General features: G+C 25.7%; 1 protein-coding gene across 5 annotated transcripts in view; it reads right to left on the bottom strand.

The window, feature by feature from the left end:
- The window catches only part of LOC117177697 (serine/threonine-protein phosphatase 2B catalytic subunit 2-like), a 78,287-nt gene that overhangs the window by 6,501 nt on the left and 52,317 nt on the right, over positions 1 to 19,469 (bottom strand). For 3 of the 5 annotated variants that reach the window (XM_033368559.1, XM_033368560.1, XM_033368556.1), the window contains 2 exons: positions 14,530 to 14,614; positions 10,080 to 10,177 (listed from right to left, as the gene is read on the bottom strand). In XM_033368559.1, coding sequence (XP_033224450.1) covers positions 10,080 to 10,177; positions 14,530 to 14,614 — 183 coding nt within the window. The remainder of the gene's footprint in view (positions 1 to 10,079; positions 10,178 to 14,529; positions 14,615 to 19,469) is intronic. The other 2 variants (XM_033368557.1, XM_033368561.1) reach the window with 1 other exon arrangement.

Here is a 19,469-nt window from a genome sequence, read left to right on the forward strand (position 1 = left end):
AATTAAAATTCGAAAATTTTTTCTAAAGCCTCCAGGGGACTTCGTTTTCGCACGAAAAAATTTTATGTGCCCTTATTGCATCCGGACCCACAATTATGAATCTGCAACAAAAGTTTTTTAACAAAGGAGTTCGATCTTCAAGCAACTAGTTCAATTTTCAAACAAAAAAAAAGATAAATTTTCCACGATTAATGTATAATATTTCAACGAAAACGATTTTTATTTTAAACAAAAAACTGTTGAATTTAACTAAAAAAGACGAATTTTCAACAAAATAGTTGAATCATCAACCAAAGATTCATTTTCAACTAAACAATTGCTGAATTCTCATCCAAAAAGGATATCTGTTTAATTTTTAACACCAAACTAGAAATTGCCCACATAAAGTTAATTTGCTATTAAAATAGCTGAATTTTAAATCCAAGAAGACGAATTTTCAACAAAACTGGTGACTTTAAAAAATGCCTTTAAACAAAATTGTTAAATTTTAAATAAAATAATGCAATTTTTAACTAAAAATATAATAGTCAAGAGGAATCAACTGCACAAAAAAACAAATATAAATACAAAGCGCATAATTTATTAACAAGAATTTTATATCAAGGCGGGCGCAGAACTTTTCCTTAATATAAAATCTCTGAACGATATTGTCGATTTCGATTGTCACAATACTCGATTTCATTGCTATATTCGTGTGACACGAGGTGACAGTGGGTTAGACTGCATTGGAAAATATTGAAAAAATTGTCACGATTGCTCGTTCTTTGATAACTACTCGCGTGCGATAAAGGCATCCGTGAGTCACCGTGAGTTAGACAGAAATGGAACGTTGCACGTGTTTTCTTGAACTTAATGATACCAACGGAGCTATCTTGATCTGCGCTTGCTTGGATTTGAGTGATGTTCATTGGCTACGGTGCGCGTCTGTACTTGATTTTGAAATACGTACGCGAACTAAAGCCAATGAGCACCACACAGTTTAAGCATGCGCAAGTATTCTTGGATCACTGTTCGAATTTGGCTGGAGCACTGTTCGAATTTCCAACGATTTTCATTATTTTTAAAAATTCTCAAAGGTTTTAAACATTTTAAGGAAATTTAAATGATTTTATGGCAGTCGAAGGGATTGCACAAGAGTCAATGAAGTGAGTAGATATTATTTTAAATATTTCAAGTGATTTTTGATGGGTTTTAATAAATACACAAAAAATCTAAGCATTTTATAATATTTCTATAAATTGCAAAGAATTTCACAAAAATGAAGCCTTTTTGTAGGATTTCAAAGATTTAAAGATAATTTCGAATATCTCGGTTAATCTGCGTTTTAAAAGAATTTTATTAAATTTCGAAAGATTTGAAAGGATTTCATAAAATTTATAAGACTTGAGAATATTGAAAAGGATTCCAAAGTATTTAGGAGAATTTCCAAGATTTACCAATAATTCAAATGACTTTTAAGAGGTTTTATAAGATTTCGGAGCATTTCAGTAATTCTAAAGGATTTTAAAGAGTTTTAATAAGGTATTTTAATCAATTTTCCTGGGTCTCAATGGATTTCATAGGGCTTCAAATAATGATGGATTTGAAGGAGTTTATTCACAAGAATTAAGGGATTTCAAAGGATTTAAAAAATTTGAAAAAATTTTAAAACATTTCTATTAGATTTCAAGAACTTTAATGGTTATTTTAAGAGATTAGAAGGACATTTTAAAATATTACCAAGAATTTATAAGCTCTTACAAAATTTCAAGATTTTTAAAAAGATTTCAAAGAATTTGACAAATTTTGGGTATTTTCGAGGATTCCAACGAATGATCATTTCATTTTAAAACTTTAAAAGAACTTCCAAGGATTCTAATGATTTTAAGTAATTCAAAACATTGTATGCGGTTTTCAAGAATTTACTAGACTTACAGAAGATTTAGAAAGATTTTATAGGAACTATAAGGTTTTAAGGGATTTTAACATTTCTAAATATTATTTTTTCTATGACAAAAACATTTGGCGGGTCTGCAATATATTACTTCATTATTTTCTTCTTTTTTTGTATCTGTTGGCGCACTTATTTTTATTATATAAATATAATAATAGGCCCGCCAAATGCTTGTTTTCTCTTCTTTTATTTCTGCAAAGCATGAATTTAACATCGTTTTATCAATTACAAGGTATTATTTATCAAACTGATAGTAACCCAGGTGCGAATTAACCTTTGGCTTCTCCACGTCGGGCCAACATTTGGTCCCATATATGGGCCATCTATTAAGATGACGCCGGCCCAACCTTCGACAAAAATTAATTTATAAAAAGTTATTTTTAAAATTATTATTATTTAATTTTCACTTTTTACCATTACAAAATACATAATTCACACGCACGGTTACTTAAACTTTTAATCGCACGCTTTAACGCTTTAAAAAATCTTACTTCGTCCAGGATTCGAACCCTAACGAAACTAGTGTATTTTACCGCGTACTCTAACCGCTCGGCTATCCAAGCACTTATAGTTTGTTTACAAAAACTGTGTTTTGTATTTTCTTCATAGATTAATTTGAAAAATTAGGAAGCTACACTTCGAAATTATTCAGTGTTCGATGCTTTTTTTAGAATTTTTAAATTTTTCAGGATTTAAAATTAACTTTATTATAAATTAAAATAGACACATTTTGAATATACAGCATTATTCAATTAATTTTTTATTTACTTTAATAATTAATATTTACTGCTTTTAATAAGGTTTCTTTTTTTTAAGTATGCTTTCATTCTTAAATTTTCTACTATTTGTAATTAACTTTATTTTATCATGTTACAACTGATCGAATACATAAATAAATTTTATGTTAACTATATATCATTTAAAAAAATTAAATTCCAGTTTATTTCTGTTTTAGATTAAAAAAAAAATTATTTACACTTTTTGAATGTTTCCGAATTTAAAATGTACTATTATATGTGAAGTTTCATTATTTTTCAAAACGCAGTTAAATGTACTTAAGTTATAATAAAAAAAGTGATACAAAAAATTTGTTAAAAATTCCCTCAAATTTTATTTTTTTTTGCTACAATTATAACAATATAGTTTCAAATGAAGCAGTTAAAGTACTGCTCCAGAAAATATGAATGACATTCTTTTATCAATTTCTAATAACCTGATACATTAATATACCAATATTAAATTTTTGAACAACAGCTTCACGTTTTTCGTGCACAGATCCTAATGAAAGTCAATACAATTCGTAAATTTAAAATAAACAAAAAATCTATAACCTCATACAGAAAATCATTCACGGCGAATCAAAATAAAAAATTACGAAAAAATACACTTTTTATTAACCGGTTACTTTTCACTTAATGCAACTAGTTTTGAACTTATTGAATTACCTTTACATTTATCCAATTTCACTTTACTAAATTAGAAATAACTTATAGTTTTATTCAACTTTATTACATTTATTATTTTTTAAATTATTGTCAGCTCTTTTTTATCGATCACTCGGAGTCTGCATGTCACGCCGCCAACCGTATATTTTTGGTACAACTCAGTCACCGCATCCCACTTTTTAACTACGCACACGACCCTCTTTCAAGCAAAACCATCCACTGTGCATAAACTATAGAGTTTTAGTTGAAATGACATTTAGGTGAATCGAGAATTAGTTCGATTGTATAGCAACTAAGCAACCTTCACCTTTACCACCACCTTACCACCCGTACCGTCGCAATACAGGGCGTCTGCTTGTTATTTATGATCGAAATCTTATTTCAGTTTAATCCTCTCTGCTTGTTATCTACGAACGTATTTTCATTTCAATTTCGCAAAGGACATTTTAAAGCCTTCAAAGCATTCGAACGAGCTATCTTGACCATTCAATGTATCTACCTGAACACCTGCGGAGAATTTCCCAGAGCTTCTCGGAGCCTTGAGAATTTGAGCATATACTCTGAGATTTCTATCGGTAGGATTAGTATATTTTTAATTACAAGTTAATGTTTAAGCTATTATTTGTTATTAATATAAACATTAACATTAAGTAATATTCCTATGATGCAAGGAATTTGTTCTAAGTTTTGTTATTAAAGTCCATTGCTGGTGTAAAATGCGATAACAACTTACTGAAATTTTGAGGTTGGGAATTAATTTGAGAATACAAGAGCGAACTGCTGGTCGCAGAATTAGATAATTTTTGCCAATTTAATGTAAACAAATTTCATTCATACAAATTTCATTCAAATTTATGAAATTTTTGGTGAAAAAACAGAAACTATTTCAATGAGGATTAAAATAAAAAATAGCTTTTCATGTTTTCATCCTGCTTCTTTTTGATAAATTGTTCAACTGCGAGCAGTTCGCTCTTGAATTGTAAAATTTAATATTATAACCTCAAAATCTCAATAAGTTGCTACCGAATTTTATATCAGCAATGAAATTTTATTAAAAATTCCATGCTTCACAGGAATAATACTTAATGTTAATGTTTATATTGAATGCAAATAATAACTAAAACATTAACTTATAACTAAAAATACACCAATGTTACACTAACTTTAAATTTCAACAAAATACGGGAATTTTCAAACAAACAATTCCATTTTAACTAAAAAAGATCAAGTTTCAATAAAAACGATCAAAGTTTAAACAAAAATAGAATAATTCAGTTTTTAATATACAAAAGTTAATATTCAATTTAAAACAATGAAATTTTCTACAGGTTATTTAAAATTTTAACCAAAACAGGCGAATTTGACACCAAATATTAAAAGTTTTAACAAAAAAGATTAATTTTCAATCACAAGATTAATTTTCCATTTAAAAAATCTTTTTTAACAAATAATATAATTTTCAACAAAATTAATTTTCAATCCAAGTACAATAATATAAAAAGTATTTAAAATAAGATAGAATGCACTTAAAATCAAGCAGATTCTACACATTATATAGCAGAATCTTTCAGCGATTAACATTTTTTTATAGTAAATTATGCAGGACGTTTTATTCCGATTTAAGAACAAAAAATCGAATTTGGGCATCTGTGTTAAGAATAATAAAAAACAGATTAATTTTTTAACCATAACATTAATTCTCTACAAAAAAACTATTAGTTTTCAACCAACAATGATATAATTAAAATTTCCCTTAAATACATCAATTTTTAACAAACAAAAAAAATCAAGAAAATATTTGAATCCTCAATAAACAAGATAAGATTTTAACAAAGAAAAATAATTTTCTACCAAAAAGACGAATTTTCAAATGAAAAAATTAATTTTTAATTAAAAATATAAATATATAAAACCAGAAATAGGATAATTCCTTTTCTGTTAAAAGAATTAATATTTAACAATTAACAATTAAATTTCAACAAATTAATTGAAATTTTACTAAAATAGATGAATTTGATGATACATAGTTGAACTATCAAGCACACACATGTATTTTCAACCAAAAACCCAAAAATATCAATTTTTAATTCCGAATTTAGGTGTTCCACCAAAAGTGGGATGTTTAAATTTTCAGTTAGAGAATTTAATTTTTAACAAAAAAATGGAATGTGCAACTTAATAGTTTTGTTCTTAATCACAAAGATGAATTTTCAAACAAGAAGACTAATTTCCTACCAAAATAACGAATTTTCATCGAAATATGTGCATTTTCAAACAAATGGTTGAATTTTTGACTATAAAAGATCAATTTTAAACTTCAAATATCAATTCTCTACCAAAAATGGTATAATCCAATTTTAGCTTACATACATTAATTATTGACTAACTATAAAGGAACTTTCAACAAAATAGTTAAATTCTCAATCAAAAATATGAATTTTCAAGGAAGAAGTTTTATATTTCTAACAAAAAACACCAATTTTGAAACAAATAATTCCATTTTTAACTAAAAAAATCAAGTTTCGATAAAAAATGTCAAATTTCAAACAAAAATAGAATAATGCAGTTTTTAGTTTAGAAAAGTTAATATTTAATAAAAAAAAAACGAAATTTTCTACAGATTATTTCAAATTTTAACTAAAATAGATGAAATTGACACGAAATAGTAGAAGTTTAAAAAAAATTAATTTTCAACCACAAAGATTAATTTTCTATTAAAGAAATTTTTTAAAATAAATGACAGAATTTTGTATACATTGTTGATGTAAGCTGTTGGCTTTAGGGGCAGGTGAATTGAAACTAATTAAGTTGTTTCAAACGTTTCAGCGCACAATGGTGCCCTTCATCAGTGAGTTTTATTAGATCTGTGAAAAGTACACAATATCTTGTAGGTACGCAGTTTTACAATTGGAAGCATTATTTTTTTTAATTAATATCTTAGTTGTGAACTAATAAAAAAATGAAAATGACTTATTTTTAAATTTAAATTTCGTTAAATTTTATTAAGAACTATTGATAAATCTTGCAGTAATCTTAAAACGTTATTTTATTTTAAAGAAGTACAATTGATGAGAAAACCAATGTAGTCGAAAAAGTTTTGTCATAAATTTTTTATTTAATGAAACAATCTTCAATCGCAAAAATTGTTTACAAATTATTTTTTCAGTGACGTATATGTAATTATATTAAATTTTTTATTATTCTACTCCTTTTTTGTTATTTCTTAAATAATCTGTCTGTACGAAAATTATTATTATATATTGTAAGAGACTTTATACACATGTAAATTGTTTTCAACTAAATTAATTTTCAATCCAAGAACAATATTATAAAAAGTATTTAGAATAAGATAGAATTCACTTAAAATCAAACAGGTTCTATACATTATTTATCAGAATCGTTAGCGATAAAATTTTTTTTATAGTAAATTATGTAAGATGTTTTTTTTCCTATATAAGACAACAAAAAATCGAATTTGGGCATCTATGTTAAAAATAATAAAAAACAGATTCATTTTTACCCATAAAATTAATTCTCTACAAAAAAACAATCAGTTTTAAACCAACAATGAATTTTTTTTAAATAACTGAATCCTTAATGAAAAATATTAATTTTAACCCACAATATTAATTTTCTAACAAAAATTACAAGTGTTCTACAAAATCTAGAAAGTTTGAAACAAATATATTATTTTTATCAAAAAAATATCATTTTTCAATCAAAAGTAATATAAGTAAATTTTACCATTATAGAAATTAATTTTTAAATATATATATATAGAAATTTGAAGAAAATAGTTGAATTTTCATTCAAAAAGGTTCGTTTTAAACAGAAACAGATAAAGCTTCGATTATGAATTTAATATTAAACGAAAACAGGGGATGGTACAGTTTTTAGTTAAAAAAATTATTTCCAATTCAAAGAAGTGTAATTGAAAAAAAAAATCTAAGTTCTCTACCAAAACAGATTGTAATTAAAAATATCAATAAATTTTAAAACAAAAATGGAAAGTTAAATTTTCACTTCAATAAATTAATTTTGAAAAATAACAATTGTCCTAAAAATTGTTGAATCCTCAATCAGCAAGATGAATTTTCAAACAAGAAGATTAATTTTCTACTAAAAAAGACGAATTTCTAACAAAATCCATACATTTTTAAACAATTAGTTAGATTCTTAAAGAAAAAAGATCACACTTTAATTTTAAAATGTAATTTTCTACTAAAAATGTCATAGTGGAATTTTCTGTTTAAAAAATTAATTTTCGACAACAAAAAAAACAGTGTTATGAAAATTATGTCAAAGGAGATCAAATCAATTTAACATTAGGTAGGTTCTGCACTTCGAGTCGCTGAATCGATCAGAAAAGGAATTATGTTGTTTTTAGATTAAATTTTAAGAGAACATTTTTTTCGTTGTAAAATAAATTCTATGTTCAAAACATTAATTTTTAACCAATAAGATTAATGTTTTACAAAAAGACGAATTTTTAACCAATTACTTGATTTTTAAACTATAAGCGAACAGTTTTTTGAAATTCTTTGTTGAAAATATTCAACAATTTAGTTAAACTAATTGAATGAAAATGGATATTTTTTGTGATAAAGAGTCATAATTTTAGTAGAAAACTTAATTCTTTTGTTCGAAATTCTTTCTTTGGTTGAAAATTAATCTTTTTTGTTAAGATTTCTCTAATTGTTTTAAGGTTAACAGACCTTTAAAAAATTATTTTTTTTGGTTGAAGATTCATTATTTTAGTTAAAAATTTATCTCTGGTTAAAAAATTAAAATTTTTCTTAAAATGCAGATTTTGGTTCAATTCAGCTGTTAATGTTTTAAAATAATCATATTTTTTAGTTTTTCGTTGAAAATTTATCTACTTATTTAAAAGTTTAACTATTTTGTTAAAATATTAGGTGTTTGGATGAAAATGCAACTATTTGGTTGAAAATTCCTTAATTTTTTTAAACTGAAAATTAAACTTTTTCATTTTCAGTGTAAACGGTTTTGTTAAAAATTTGGCTTTTTGATGAAAAATTTGCATTTACAACCGAATAGTTTAACTTTTAACCAAATACTTAAATTTCCAACCTACAAATATAAATTTTAAACTGAATGGCGAAATTTTCAATCAAAAAAGATTGATCTTGAACAAAAAAGAGTTGCATTAAAAAAAAGAAATCCCAATGAAAACGTAGTGGTGAACATCTTAAAAAAAGGAATTTCAACAAACTATTTAAAGTTTTAACCAGAGTTGAATTTTCGAAGAAGTATGTAAATTTTGAACAAAGCAGTTGAATTTTTAACCTGCAAATATAGATTTTCGATAGGAAATGTAGCATTTGATATTTCAACGAATGCAGATGCTGCCAAGAGATGCATTGTAAAAATAAGGATACGAATTTTCAATCATAAAGATTAATTTTCCATAAGAGATTCGAATTTTACCAAAAGTAGAAAAGTTACTTTTTCCCACAAAACATTAATTTATTTCCGAAAAAAAAGAATTTAAAAAAAAGTACATTTTTTCAACCAAATAAAGAATTGTCAGTTAGGAAATCAAAAAATGTCTCCCAATCTTTAACCTTTAAAGTCAAAAGACTATTTTTCTGTAAAACAGTTATAACACCTTCCCCCTCAATCTACCTCCATAAACCATATTTTTCACAACACCTTTACCCCACAAGATAAGTTTTCAAGTATTTATTGATTTAAAGTGTTATTTTTAATAAATAATCCCACTAATTTCAATGTAATTTGAAATATAATAATTATTAGTTCAATTTTAAAGAATGATTTTAAAGGGGAGACTTGACCAAGATTTTCAGGGGAGACTTAATTGATTTATAAGAATTGTGGTTAAAAAATGCAAAGTTCATTATTTAAAGAATATGATTATCATCAACGTGAGTTACAAAATTGTAAGAAATGCTATTCATTAATATTAGATGTAAATTAATTTTCAATAAAAAAGCTCACTTAGAATAAAATAATTCAATTTAATTTTCTACCAAAAAATAGAAAATTTGTTAAAATCCTATTATAAAAGATTAATTACAGTTTCAGGTACAGAACTCATCCCTTGGTGCCTTCTATTATTTTATACTAATATTGTGTAACATTAATTAAATATGTATAACATAGAAAAGATAGGCTTTTGGTTTATTCTTGTTCATAAAAAGATAAATAGGCGCGCGCAAGACTACTAGTATTTTCAAAATCCCTTACTTTTCCCCAATTTCCAGGTTTCCTCTTACCTGCGGTCGCCCTGGTCCAACATTTTTAAATCATAACAGTCAAACTTATATACTTGGATTTTTTTTCACTAATATGTATGAAATTATCAACTTCCTGTTCAAAAAATAAATTCTTGGTTACCTGAATCAGTTTTCCACCCTGATTGTTAGCTTCGGGGAATCACCGGAGCCATAACCTCAAATTTCGGAAAATATAATATTGTTCCTTGCATTCAAGGTTATTGAATAATCGTTAAAATAAAAAATAAATTTTTTCTGTAAATCTTGCAACCATCAAAATGCTCATGGTTACTGAAAAATTGGTAATTTTGCTCTCTGCCACTCAGAAATATGGAATTGAAACTCCAAGTGAAAAAGAGTGCTTTCACACAGAAAAATAGTTTACCAAAATTAATATGTATATATGAATATTTATAAATGTATATGTAGTTCGTGAGTTACTACCATTTTTCAAAGACGTCTTTCCTCCTGATAGGGCGCCAAGTGGTAAAGATCCGGTTGGTGTAAGTCCTTTAAGCTGCAGAACACTCTCGCTTTCTTCCCTATAGAAAAGAACAATAAAAACCTTTAGTTTACATATTTTAAAAATATGTAATTCTATACAACAAATTATAAGAATAACAAACCTTACTGAGAAATTTATTTATAGATAATTCTGCTAACGATTATTGCAATTAATCAGAAAATCGTACTTGAAAATAGATACGGAAAACATGGAAATCGGTGTCTACACAAATATTTTTTAAAAATTCCCTAAAAATAATGTTATTTTTTCAGTTCTTGTAAATATCTACATTTTTAAAAATAGTAATATTCACATGCAACTTAAATAATTGTTTTTTATTTGTGAAAGTAAATTTATAAAAGGACCAGGGAATAATGAATTAAATAAATAATAATAAAAACATAATTGATATTGAAATTATACTGCGTTAATCGATTAAAAACAGTAAAAATGAAAAACACCAATTAAAAAAAAAAATGTTCTCGTTACTTTGTTTATGAAGTTTGTTTATAAATTTTTGTTTATAACTCAGAATTTGTAAACAATTTTAAATTCCCTGTTCCAAGTTAGAATTTTAATTTTTTTTTAAAATCCCCCATTTTTACTTAAATTAAAAATTTTGTTTGAAAATCCCTGTTTTAAGACAAAATTGTAATTCCTTTGAAAAAAATTACAGTTCAAATCCCGAATTATAAATAATAATCAATTCAATTTAATAGAAATAATTGTTCAAACCATGTATTATTACTTCTATAGTATTTTCTTAGAATAATGCTAGAAAGTTGCAGTTTTTTTACAAAATTTCCCACTTTTTGTACACTTTTTAAATAGAGTCATGCAGAATTAATTCAAGTTAGCAAACATAATTCTTTAGGCAATTTATTATTATTTTTAATAATATTTTTTTTTAATAATGCTAGAAAGTTGCGATTTTTTCTGGAATTTCTAACTTTTTGTTCACTTTTTAGTTATTAATTTAATAAATTGCACAAGTTAAAAAACATAATCGTAAAAAAATTTATTATTGTTCCTAACTACCTTTTCTAGAGTATTGCTCAAAAGATGCCGGCTTTTATGAAATTTTCAGCTTTTCTTTGATTTTTTAGTTAGGAACAAATAATAAATATTAACATTAATTTTTTTAAAGGCTCTCAATAACTGCTTGAAGGAAACTTTACATTAATATGATGCATATAGAATATTTGGAGTATTTATATTAAAAATATCTGTTTTATTTCAGAAAAAATTTTTTCATAAAAAAGAATTAGATTGTATATAAAATTATTCTCTCTAAAGTTTATTTATTATATTTTTTATAACTAAAAAGTCAAAACAAAGTAATAAATTTCAGAAAAAACCTCAACTTTTTAGCAATTAGCCAAGAGAAGATAGCTATAAGCAATAATACATTTTTAAAACAATTATGTTCGTTAACTTGAATTAATTCTTACCTCGCTAATTGAAAAGTGGACCAAAAGTAGAAAATTTTAGAAGAAAAACGTAATTATTTAGTATTACAATAGGAGGAGACAGTTATAAACAACATTAAAAATAATAATAAATAGTGTAAGCAATTATGTTCGTGAACTTCGATTAATTATTAGCAATATTCTTAGAAAATATTATTATAAATAATAATAATAATAATAAATGATTTAAAGAATTATTTCTATTAAATTTATTTGATTATTTCCACGCTCTAAATTAAAATTTAAAAATAAATGGCAAAATTTGGAGAAAACCGCCACTTTCTAGCACTATTCAAAGCGATTATTATTAAAAATAAGAATTTGTTTAAACAATTATTTTTGTTGAATTTAATTGACCATTGCCTCACTCGAATTGAATGATTTATTTAAACATCTAGTTATCAGTATAAAATAGTATTTTCTGTATTTGAAACAATGTTTATTTTAAAAAAACACAAAGAAATCATAACTGAAGTCAAAAATTCGCAAAAACCAATTTGGCACTTATGGGGTTTTTTGTTACCCCATAAAACAGACTTATGGGTATAATATTTAAAAATAAATTATTCATTTGTATTCTATAGCTAATTCTGAATAGAAATTTTCGGTTTCATCTCGATCCACCTAATATTGGCGATTCTCAATAAAATTGACAAGTCATTTTCTTATGGGAAATACGTGGTTAACTTCATGGGGCTTGCGGAACCTCTAAAATATATATATATTTACAAAAAAAACCGTCTTTATTCTGTTATGAATTAGAACAAATTTGGGTTGTGATAGGTATGAGAATTCGAAAAAAAAAAACATTTTCCAACGCATTTTTGGACCACCCTAATAGATACTCTGTGGAATATAGGAGAAACCTCTCTACAGTAAACAATAGGTTGATCCAAAATGGCGACTTCTAAATAAATGCAAAAAGATCCTCCCAAATCGTTTCGAAATCGAAAAAAAAAGTTAACGAGTATTTTTTTTTAATTTTGATTTTTAATGGTGCCTGTTGGGACTTCAAATTTGCATAGAAAAATGCTTGCGAAAAAGTCACTTTTTGGTATTTTTATAATAATAATAACCCTACGGTACCCTGAAAACTAACCTTAAATCAAGAAATGTACAGTCTTTAGAAAATTGTCTATTTTAAATAGTTTGTTCTCTTTTTTCCCGGAAATCATTATTATAGGTCTCTTGAAATGTTTACAAATGTTCTTAAGTTAATTTCAATTTATTTAAATAAATTATATTTGTTTAAGTTATCTGTTTTTCTCAAAAACTCGTCTAAAATCTGTTTTTTGAGATCGGGATGGCAGTTTATTATCTCAAAAAGACTTTACTTATTTCCAAATTTCTCCCTATTGTTTAAACAATTTATTACTATTATCAATTTTCAACTTTTTTTAAAAAATATGGTAGAAAAGTCAGCTTTTCTTGTGATAAACCTACAGATATTAATTTCAAGGTATCTTGTCTACATTATCTAATAAATCCTGAATTGTTTAAACAACATTTTTTTCTTTAATTCGCCCAAAATTCTGCTATTTTTTAGATCGGACTAGCCAACTGTTATTTTTAAGTGACATTCATATTTTCAAATGATTTCCATTGTTTGAATAATACAATTATTATTGATTTTCAACATTTCATCAAATCGTATTGGAAAATTCATCTTTTTTGGTAACAGAGTCATGATGTGATTTGTTTATCAATCAATTTTGAAAGAATTTTCTCAAACAAAATTTGGATATTCCTCTTCTCACGAACAGTTTATTAATTGAGTATTATAATATCTGATCTCAAATATTTCGAATGAGAGACTTCTTTAACATTCTTAGGTATACTTGAATTATTGAATTATTAATGGAATGTTGAAAATAAATGATAATTTTATTATTTAAACAATGGAAACTATTTTAAAATATGAATAATGTCACTTAAAAGTAACAATTGGTCAGTCCGATCTAAAAAAAAAAACAGAATTTTAGGTGAATTGAATAAAAAAATCTGTTTAAACAAATTGAATTTTTTTAAACAATTGAGGATGTATTAGATAATATAGACAAGGTACCTTGAAATTAAAATCTATAGGTTTATTACAAGAAAAGCTGACTTTTCTACCATAATTTAAAAAAGTTGAAAATTGATAAAAATAATTAATTATTTAAACAATAGGAAGAAATTTTTTAATAAATGAAGTCTTTTTGAGAAAATAAACTGCCATTCCGATCTCAAAAAACATATTTTAGACGAATTTTCTAGAAAAACAGATTATTTTAAAAAGTCGAATTTATTTAAATAAATATAAATCAACTGAAAAAGATTTGTAAATATTTCAATAGACCTATAGTAATGATTTCCGGAAAAAAGGAGAACAAACTACTTAAAAGAGTGAATTTCCTGAAGACTGTACATTTTTTTATTTAAAGGTAGTTTCATGGGCACCGTGGGTTGTGTTAAGGGCGTCAAACCCATTTGTATAATAGGTCAAATTCTTCGTTGGGAAGTTTTCTACAAGTCTTATAACTTTAATGTCAACTTTTTCCTGGACAATTATTCGAAAAATATATTTAAAAAAAAACGCGTTTACTTTTTTTGTATTTCAAAACGATTTGGGGGTATCGTTTGCATTTAGCATCAAGCAAATTTTAGCAATGCATTTCCAGACCACCCAAGTGGACAATTATTATTTAAAAATACTAATATGTATACAACAATTAATTTGATTGAATTGAAAGTTAAGACACTATGTGCGCTAATAAATCGAAATTGAAAATATTTTATTTGTGTCCATAATTAATGATTATCCACTGTAGTTGAATCATCCACTGTAGGAATGTTTCCCCATTTCTAAAAATTCTAGGAGTGAAAATCAGTTATTTCAAAAATTTTGCATACAGTTGCTTTCCAATTTGCATTCACTCACCTGAGGACTGAGAAGACACGCGCCATTTTTCCAATGGCTCTGATCTTGTTTCTGATAACTTCCTTGCGGAGATTAGCTGCTGCACCTGGGAAATCGTACAGAACAGTTGAAAAAAAACTATAGTAAGTGGACGACAAGAAGCAAGCGAAATTTCAATTTATCTTAAAAAAAAAAAAAAATGATTTTGGCAAATAATCTTATATAAACATAAATATTTTGTATTAGTCGCACGACCGATACAAATTGATATTGCATTTTTTAATAACTTAAATTACTGTAATCATTTTATGAAAAAAAATTTACTCTAATCAAATTAAAATGATTATCTTCACAATTGCAGGGATCACAGAGGTTCATTGGTTCAATTTTAAGTAAAAAACGAGGGTACTTTTTCCGAAAAAGAAGACTATAAGGAAATTTCATTTATTATTAAAAACGTTTTATATTATATATGTATCTCATGAATAATTAACGAAAATTCCCTCTAACAGTAGCGCCTTTTCTTTAACAAGTGTTCTAATCATTTTTGCGTTAAATTTTTTTTTTTACTTTCAAAATCAGATTCAAAAATAGATGTTCAACAGAATTAAAAATTGCTTATGTTTGAATTTTTAAAAATCTATTTTTATTAAGTAGACAGATTTTGATTCCTTGTTCTCATCTATTTTTTCTGTTTTTGTTTCCTTAGATGTTTAAATTTGTTTCTAATCTATTTTTATTATTTCAAAACTCTCAAACATTTAAAATATTTTTTAATATCAGCTTAAAAAGTTTATAGAGTGTAAAATACAAATTAATAAAATTGTTATGAACGTAAATAACAAAATCACGCCATTATTAATAGAAACAAAAATAAAATTCAACTCAAATGCGTTGTACAGTATCCTATTATATTTTTAGTTAAGAATTCATCTTTTTGCTTAACATTTTAATTGTTTGAATAATAATAATTTAATTATTTCTTTAAAAACTCAACAATTGTGTTAAAATGTCATCCTTTCTGGTTTAAAATCCAACTATTTGGTCAAAAATTAAATTTGTTGAAAAAAATTCAACTGTTTTGTAGAAAATTCTACTTTTTGGCTTCAAAATTCAACTAAATATTTGGTTTGCAAATTAACTTTTTTTGGGTGGAATATTGGATTTTTTGGCGGAAAATGTATTCTTTTTGAGTTGGAAATTCGTATTTTTGCTTTGGAAATTAATATCTATTTTGGTCGAACTTCCATCTGTTTTAGTTAAAAATGCAACTCTTTAGTTGACAACTCATCTTTCTAGTAAAAAAATTTTATTATGTGTTTGTAAATTTAATTATTTTGTTAAAAATTTGGTAAAAATCCATCTTTTTTTGTTTAGAATTCAACTATTTGGTTGAAAATTAACTTTCTTTATAGAAAATTAAACTGTTTTGTTAAAAATTCCTCTTTTTAAGTCAAAAATTTAAATATTTGGATGAAAACGAAAATTTTTGATAAAAAATTATATTTGGGTTTGAAAATTAAATTGTTTTGTAGAAAATTCGTAATTCTTGCTTCATAATTTAACACTTTGGCTAAAAAATCTATTTTGCTGAAAAGTTTTTTGAATGAATTACATTAATACTGTTGATTTAAAATAAAAATATTTTTGGTTTAAATATTGGCACCTACAATTTTTGTTGAGAATTTATATTTTTTGGTTAAAAATACAACCTTTTGATTAAAAGTTGAAATACTTTATTAAATTTTGTTGTTGAGATTTAGCATTTTAATTGAAAATTAATTTCAGGTGGAAACCTCCTCTTTTTGATTTCAAACTTCTCATCACTATTGGTAGAAATTTCATATGTTTTAGTTCAAAATACAACTGTTAGATTGAGAATTCATCTTTCTAGTTAAAAATTTAATTATCTTGTTGAGAAAACAAAAATTTGATTAAAAATTCATCCTTTTCGGCTGAAAATTAAATTTTTGTTGACTGTTGATTTAAAATAAAAATACTTTTATTAACTATTACACTGTTCTTCGAAAATTCATATTTCTTTATTGAAAATACAACTACTTGGTTATAAGTCGAACTAATTAATTAAAAATGATTGTTTTGGGTTGAAGATTCATAATTTTAGTTGAAAAATTCATCCCTTTGGTTGGAGACTCGTCTTTTCGGTAGAATATTAATCTGTACTGTTGAAAGTTCATATTTTATTGTAACCATTGTAACTTCAATTCAATATTACTACCTACATTAATTTTATTTGAAAGATTTTATTTCGCTTTTTTCGTGAAAAATCTCCTTTTAAATCGCAAAGATAAAAGAGAGAATTGGGTAAAAACTCTCGATTTTAGATGTCTTAGGGGATTTTTGAAATTTAAGACACAAGAAGATTATTATATAAAAAAAGGAACGGACTGTGATTCCTGCTATGGGTTAATATTAAAACCAGTTTGTTAGTTCAACACTCATATTCCACCAGTTCACATCAAATAAATCTCAATGATTAGTTAAAAATGGTCTTACCAAAGCGCATCGAGCATTTTATAATTTTCAAGTCAAACTTGCGTGAGGTGCAATTTATTCGATCGGTTTTAACATTTATTTGTAGTTCATCCCAATAGTAGAAACATGAAATGCCAGCTATATACGTTATTTCTATCTTTACTCTATTGTGCTCCTCCACATTTACTTAACGTTATTGTCGCTTATGCTTGACGCTTTATAGCAAGAAGAGAAAAACGCGCGTGTGCGTGCATTAATCTGCGCAAACGTGCGTATTATATAATTCAGAACATCAAACATGCACATGCAGTATAATTGTATAGAAAAGGATTAAAGAATATGAATTATTTCTCGTTAATTATAAAAATAGCATATTTACACTAACTCGGCAATAATAAATGTCAAGCTAGTAGCTTTGCTTGACATTAAAATTAAATTTTATCATAAAAAAGTGTAGGTGTGTTAAAAACCATATAATCATTTAAGAGCCGATTAGAGAAACTGTGAAGTTGGCTCACGAATGCAGCTCGACTCTTGAATGCGAGAGCTGAGCTGCCCGCTTATGAGAGTCGAGCTGCACGCATATGAGAGCCGAGCTGCGTTTATCGACTAACTCCACAGTTGAGCTAATTCACACTCTAACAATGATCAATATGACCATCGATTTAAAATATAACGAATACAAATTGTTGGCATGTTTTTCTTCTTGGAAGTAGCCTCATTACTAAAATCTCCCACCGACGACTTTGCATCTTTTTTCTTTTAATAAAAAAGTAAAATTTCTTAATACCAATTTATTTTAGCAAAAAGTGCGATTTTTGCTTGAAGAGTGTAAACTTCCTATTTTAGTTCGGGACAGAGGAGTTTTTAAGAAAGACTTGTAGACATCGTAGAGTAATTGAAACATTGTTCCATCTCTGATGAAATGTCGAGGAATTTTGTAAAGACATACGATTTTCATGTCAGGTAAAGGTGCTACATTTTACGAAATCTTTAAAATGTCTTCTGGAATAAAATACATATATAGTGAGAAAGATTAAATCGACCATTAGATTTGACTTGTTCGAATTTTTATCATTAATGATAATTAAAATTTATAATCACACAATTTGAATCATATTCTAGTACCCCAGTGTAATGAGCAATATTTTGTATCAATGGTGTAGTCAAAAGATAGAAAAGAAAATCACAAATTAAAAAAAAAAAGGGTATTAATCCTTCAAGAAAATAATTTGGTTTAATCAAATTTTTTCTGATTTGAAAATATTTTATTAATTTAATAAAAGTTTGGTGGCTGAATCAAAATCTTGATAAATCGACATGACTGAGTTTATTTTGAAGCCATTTCGTGGCTTCCCCCTTAACAAGGAACTCAATACTTAACTCTTAAATCTTTAGAATTACTTTCCTTTTTCAATAAACGACTATACGACTTCTTTTCCAACAATAATCGAACCATGCACAAGTACGAAACATATACAAAATCTAGAATTTTTATTTTTCACTGTAACTTCTCCATTCTTTCAGAAAATAACTTTGTTTCATATTATTTCCGAACACTTCTTAGCATCTTGTAATGTAAGTTAGGGATCCAAGAAAAAGTGTTTTTTTAATTTGGAGACGCTACCCCCTAAATTTGGTCCCTTTTGGTGCAAAAATACTGCCATACATTTTCTATTATTTAAACAAGATTGTTCAACGATTCTGTCAGGCCATTTTAGATATGAAACGAAATTTTTTAGTTTCCAATTTTTTTAAATTATTTTAAGGAATAAGCCCTTCATTTTATGAAACAAAATAAACATTTTTGAAGATATTATTGGACATGGAATACCAAAATTTGTAATTTCATTACAATTAATTGCCAGAAATGGATCCTAAATATTTTTTTCCTGGAATAATATGCACAGGATTTGTTTCACAATATAGAGAGAATATTCTCTACAAGTAATAAATTTAAAATATGTATACCGAGCAACTAAAAAATTCCTAATTTCGAAATACAGAAAAATGTCATATTTTTACGGTTTAAAAATTCTTATAATACTTTAAAATGTATTCTTACATACCATTTTATATCAACTCTGATTTTCAGAAATTTAAAATTTAATAAAATTTATGAGCAATTAGGTAAGCGAAATAATTTTTCTCTGATTTTAAGAATAAAAATAATATTACTGAATTTTTTCTTATTGCCGCTTCTTACTAATTTTTAAAAAATAATTGCAATTTATTAATTGTTGCCTTATTTTTCGAGGAAAACATTCTCTAAAACTCTATTTTTAATTTCGAAAGTAAATTTTTCTGTTGCCGAAATTGTTAAAATAATCGCTAAAAATGCATATTAAATATGTAATAAAAATAAAAAAATTCGTATTCTAGGCCCGGAAATATCTCCAAAAATTGTTTTATTTTATAAAATGTAGGACTTATTCCTAATTAAATAACAAATACTTTCTAGGGAT

The sequence above is a fragment of the Belonocnema kinseyi genome, chromosome 8 (assembly GCF_010883055.1).
Source record: "Belonocnema kinseyi isolate 2016_QV_RU_SX_M_011 chromosome 8, B_treatae_v1, whole genome shotgun sequence".
Classification (NCBI taxonomy): Eukaryota; Metazoa; Arthropoda; class Insecta; order Hymenoptera; family Cynipidae; genus Belonocnema; species Belonocnema kinseyi.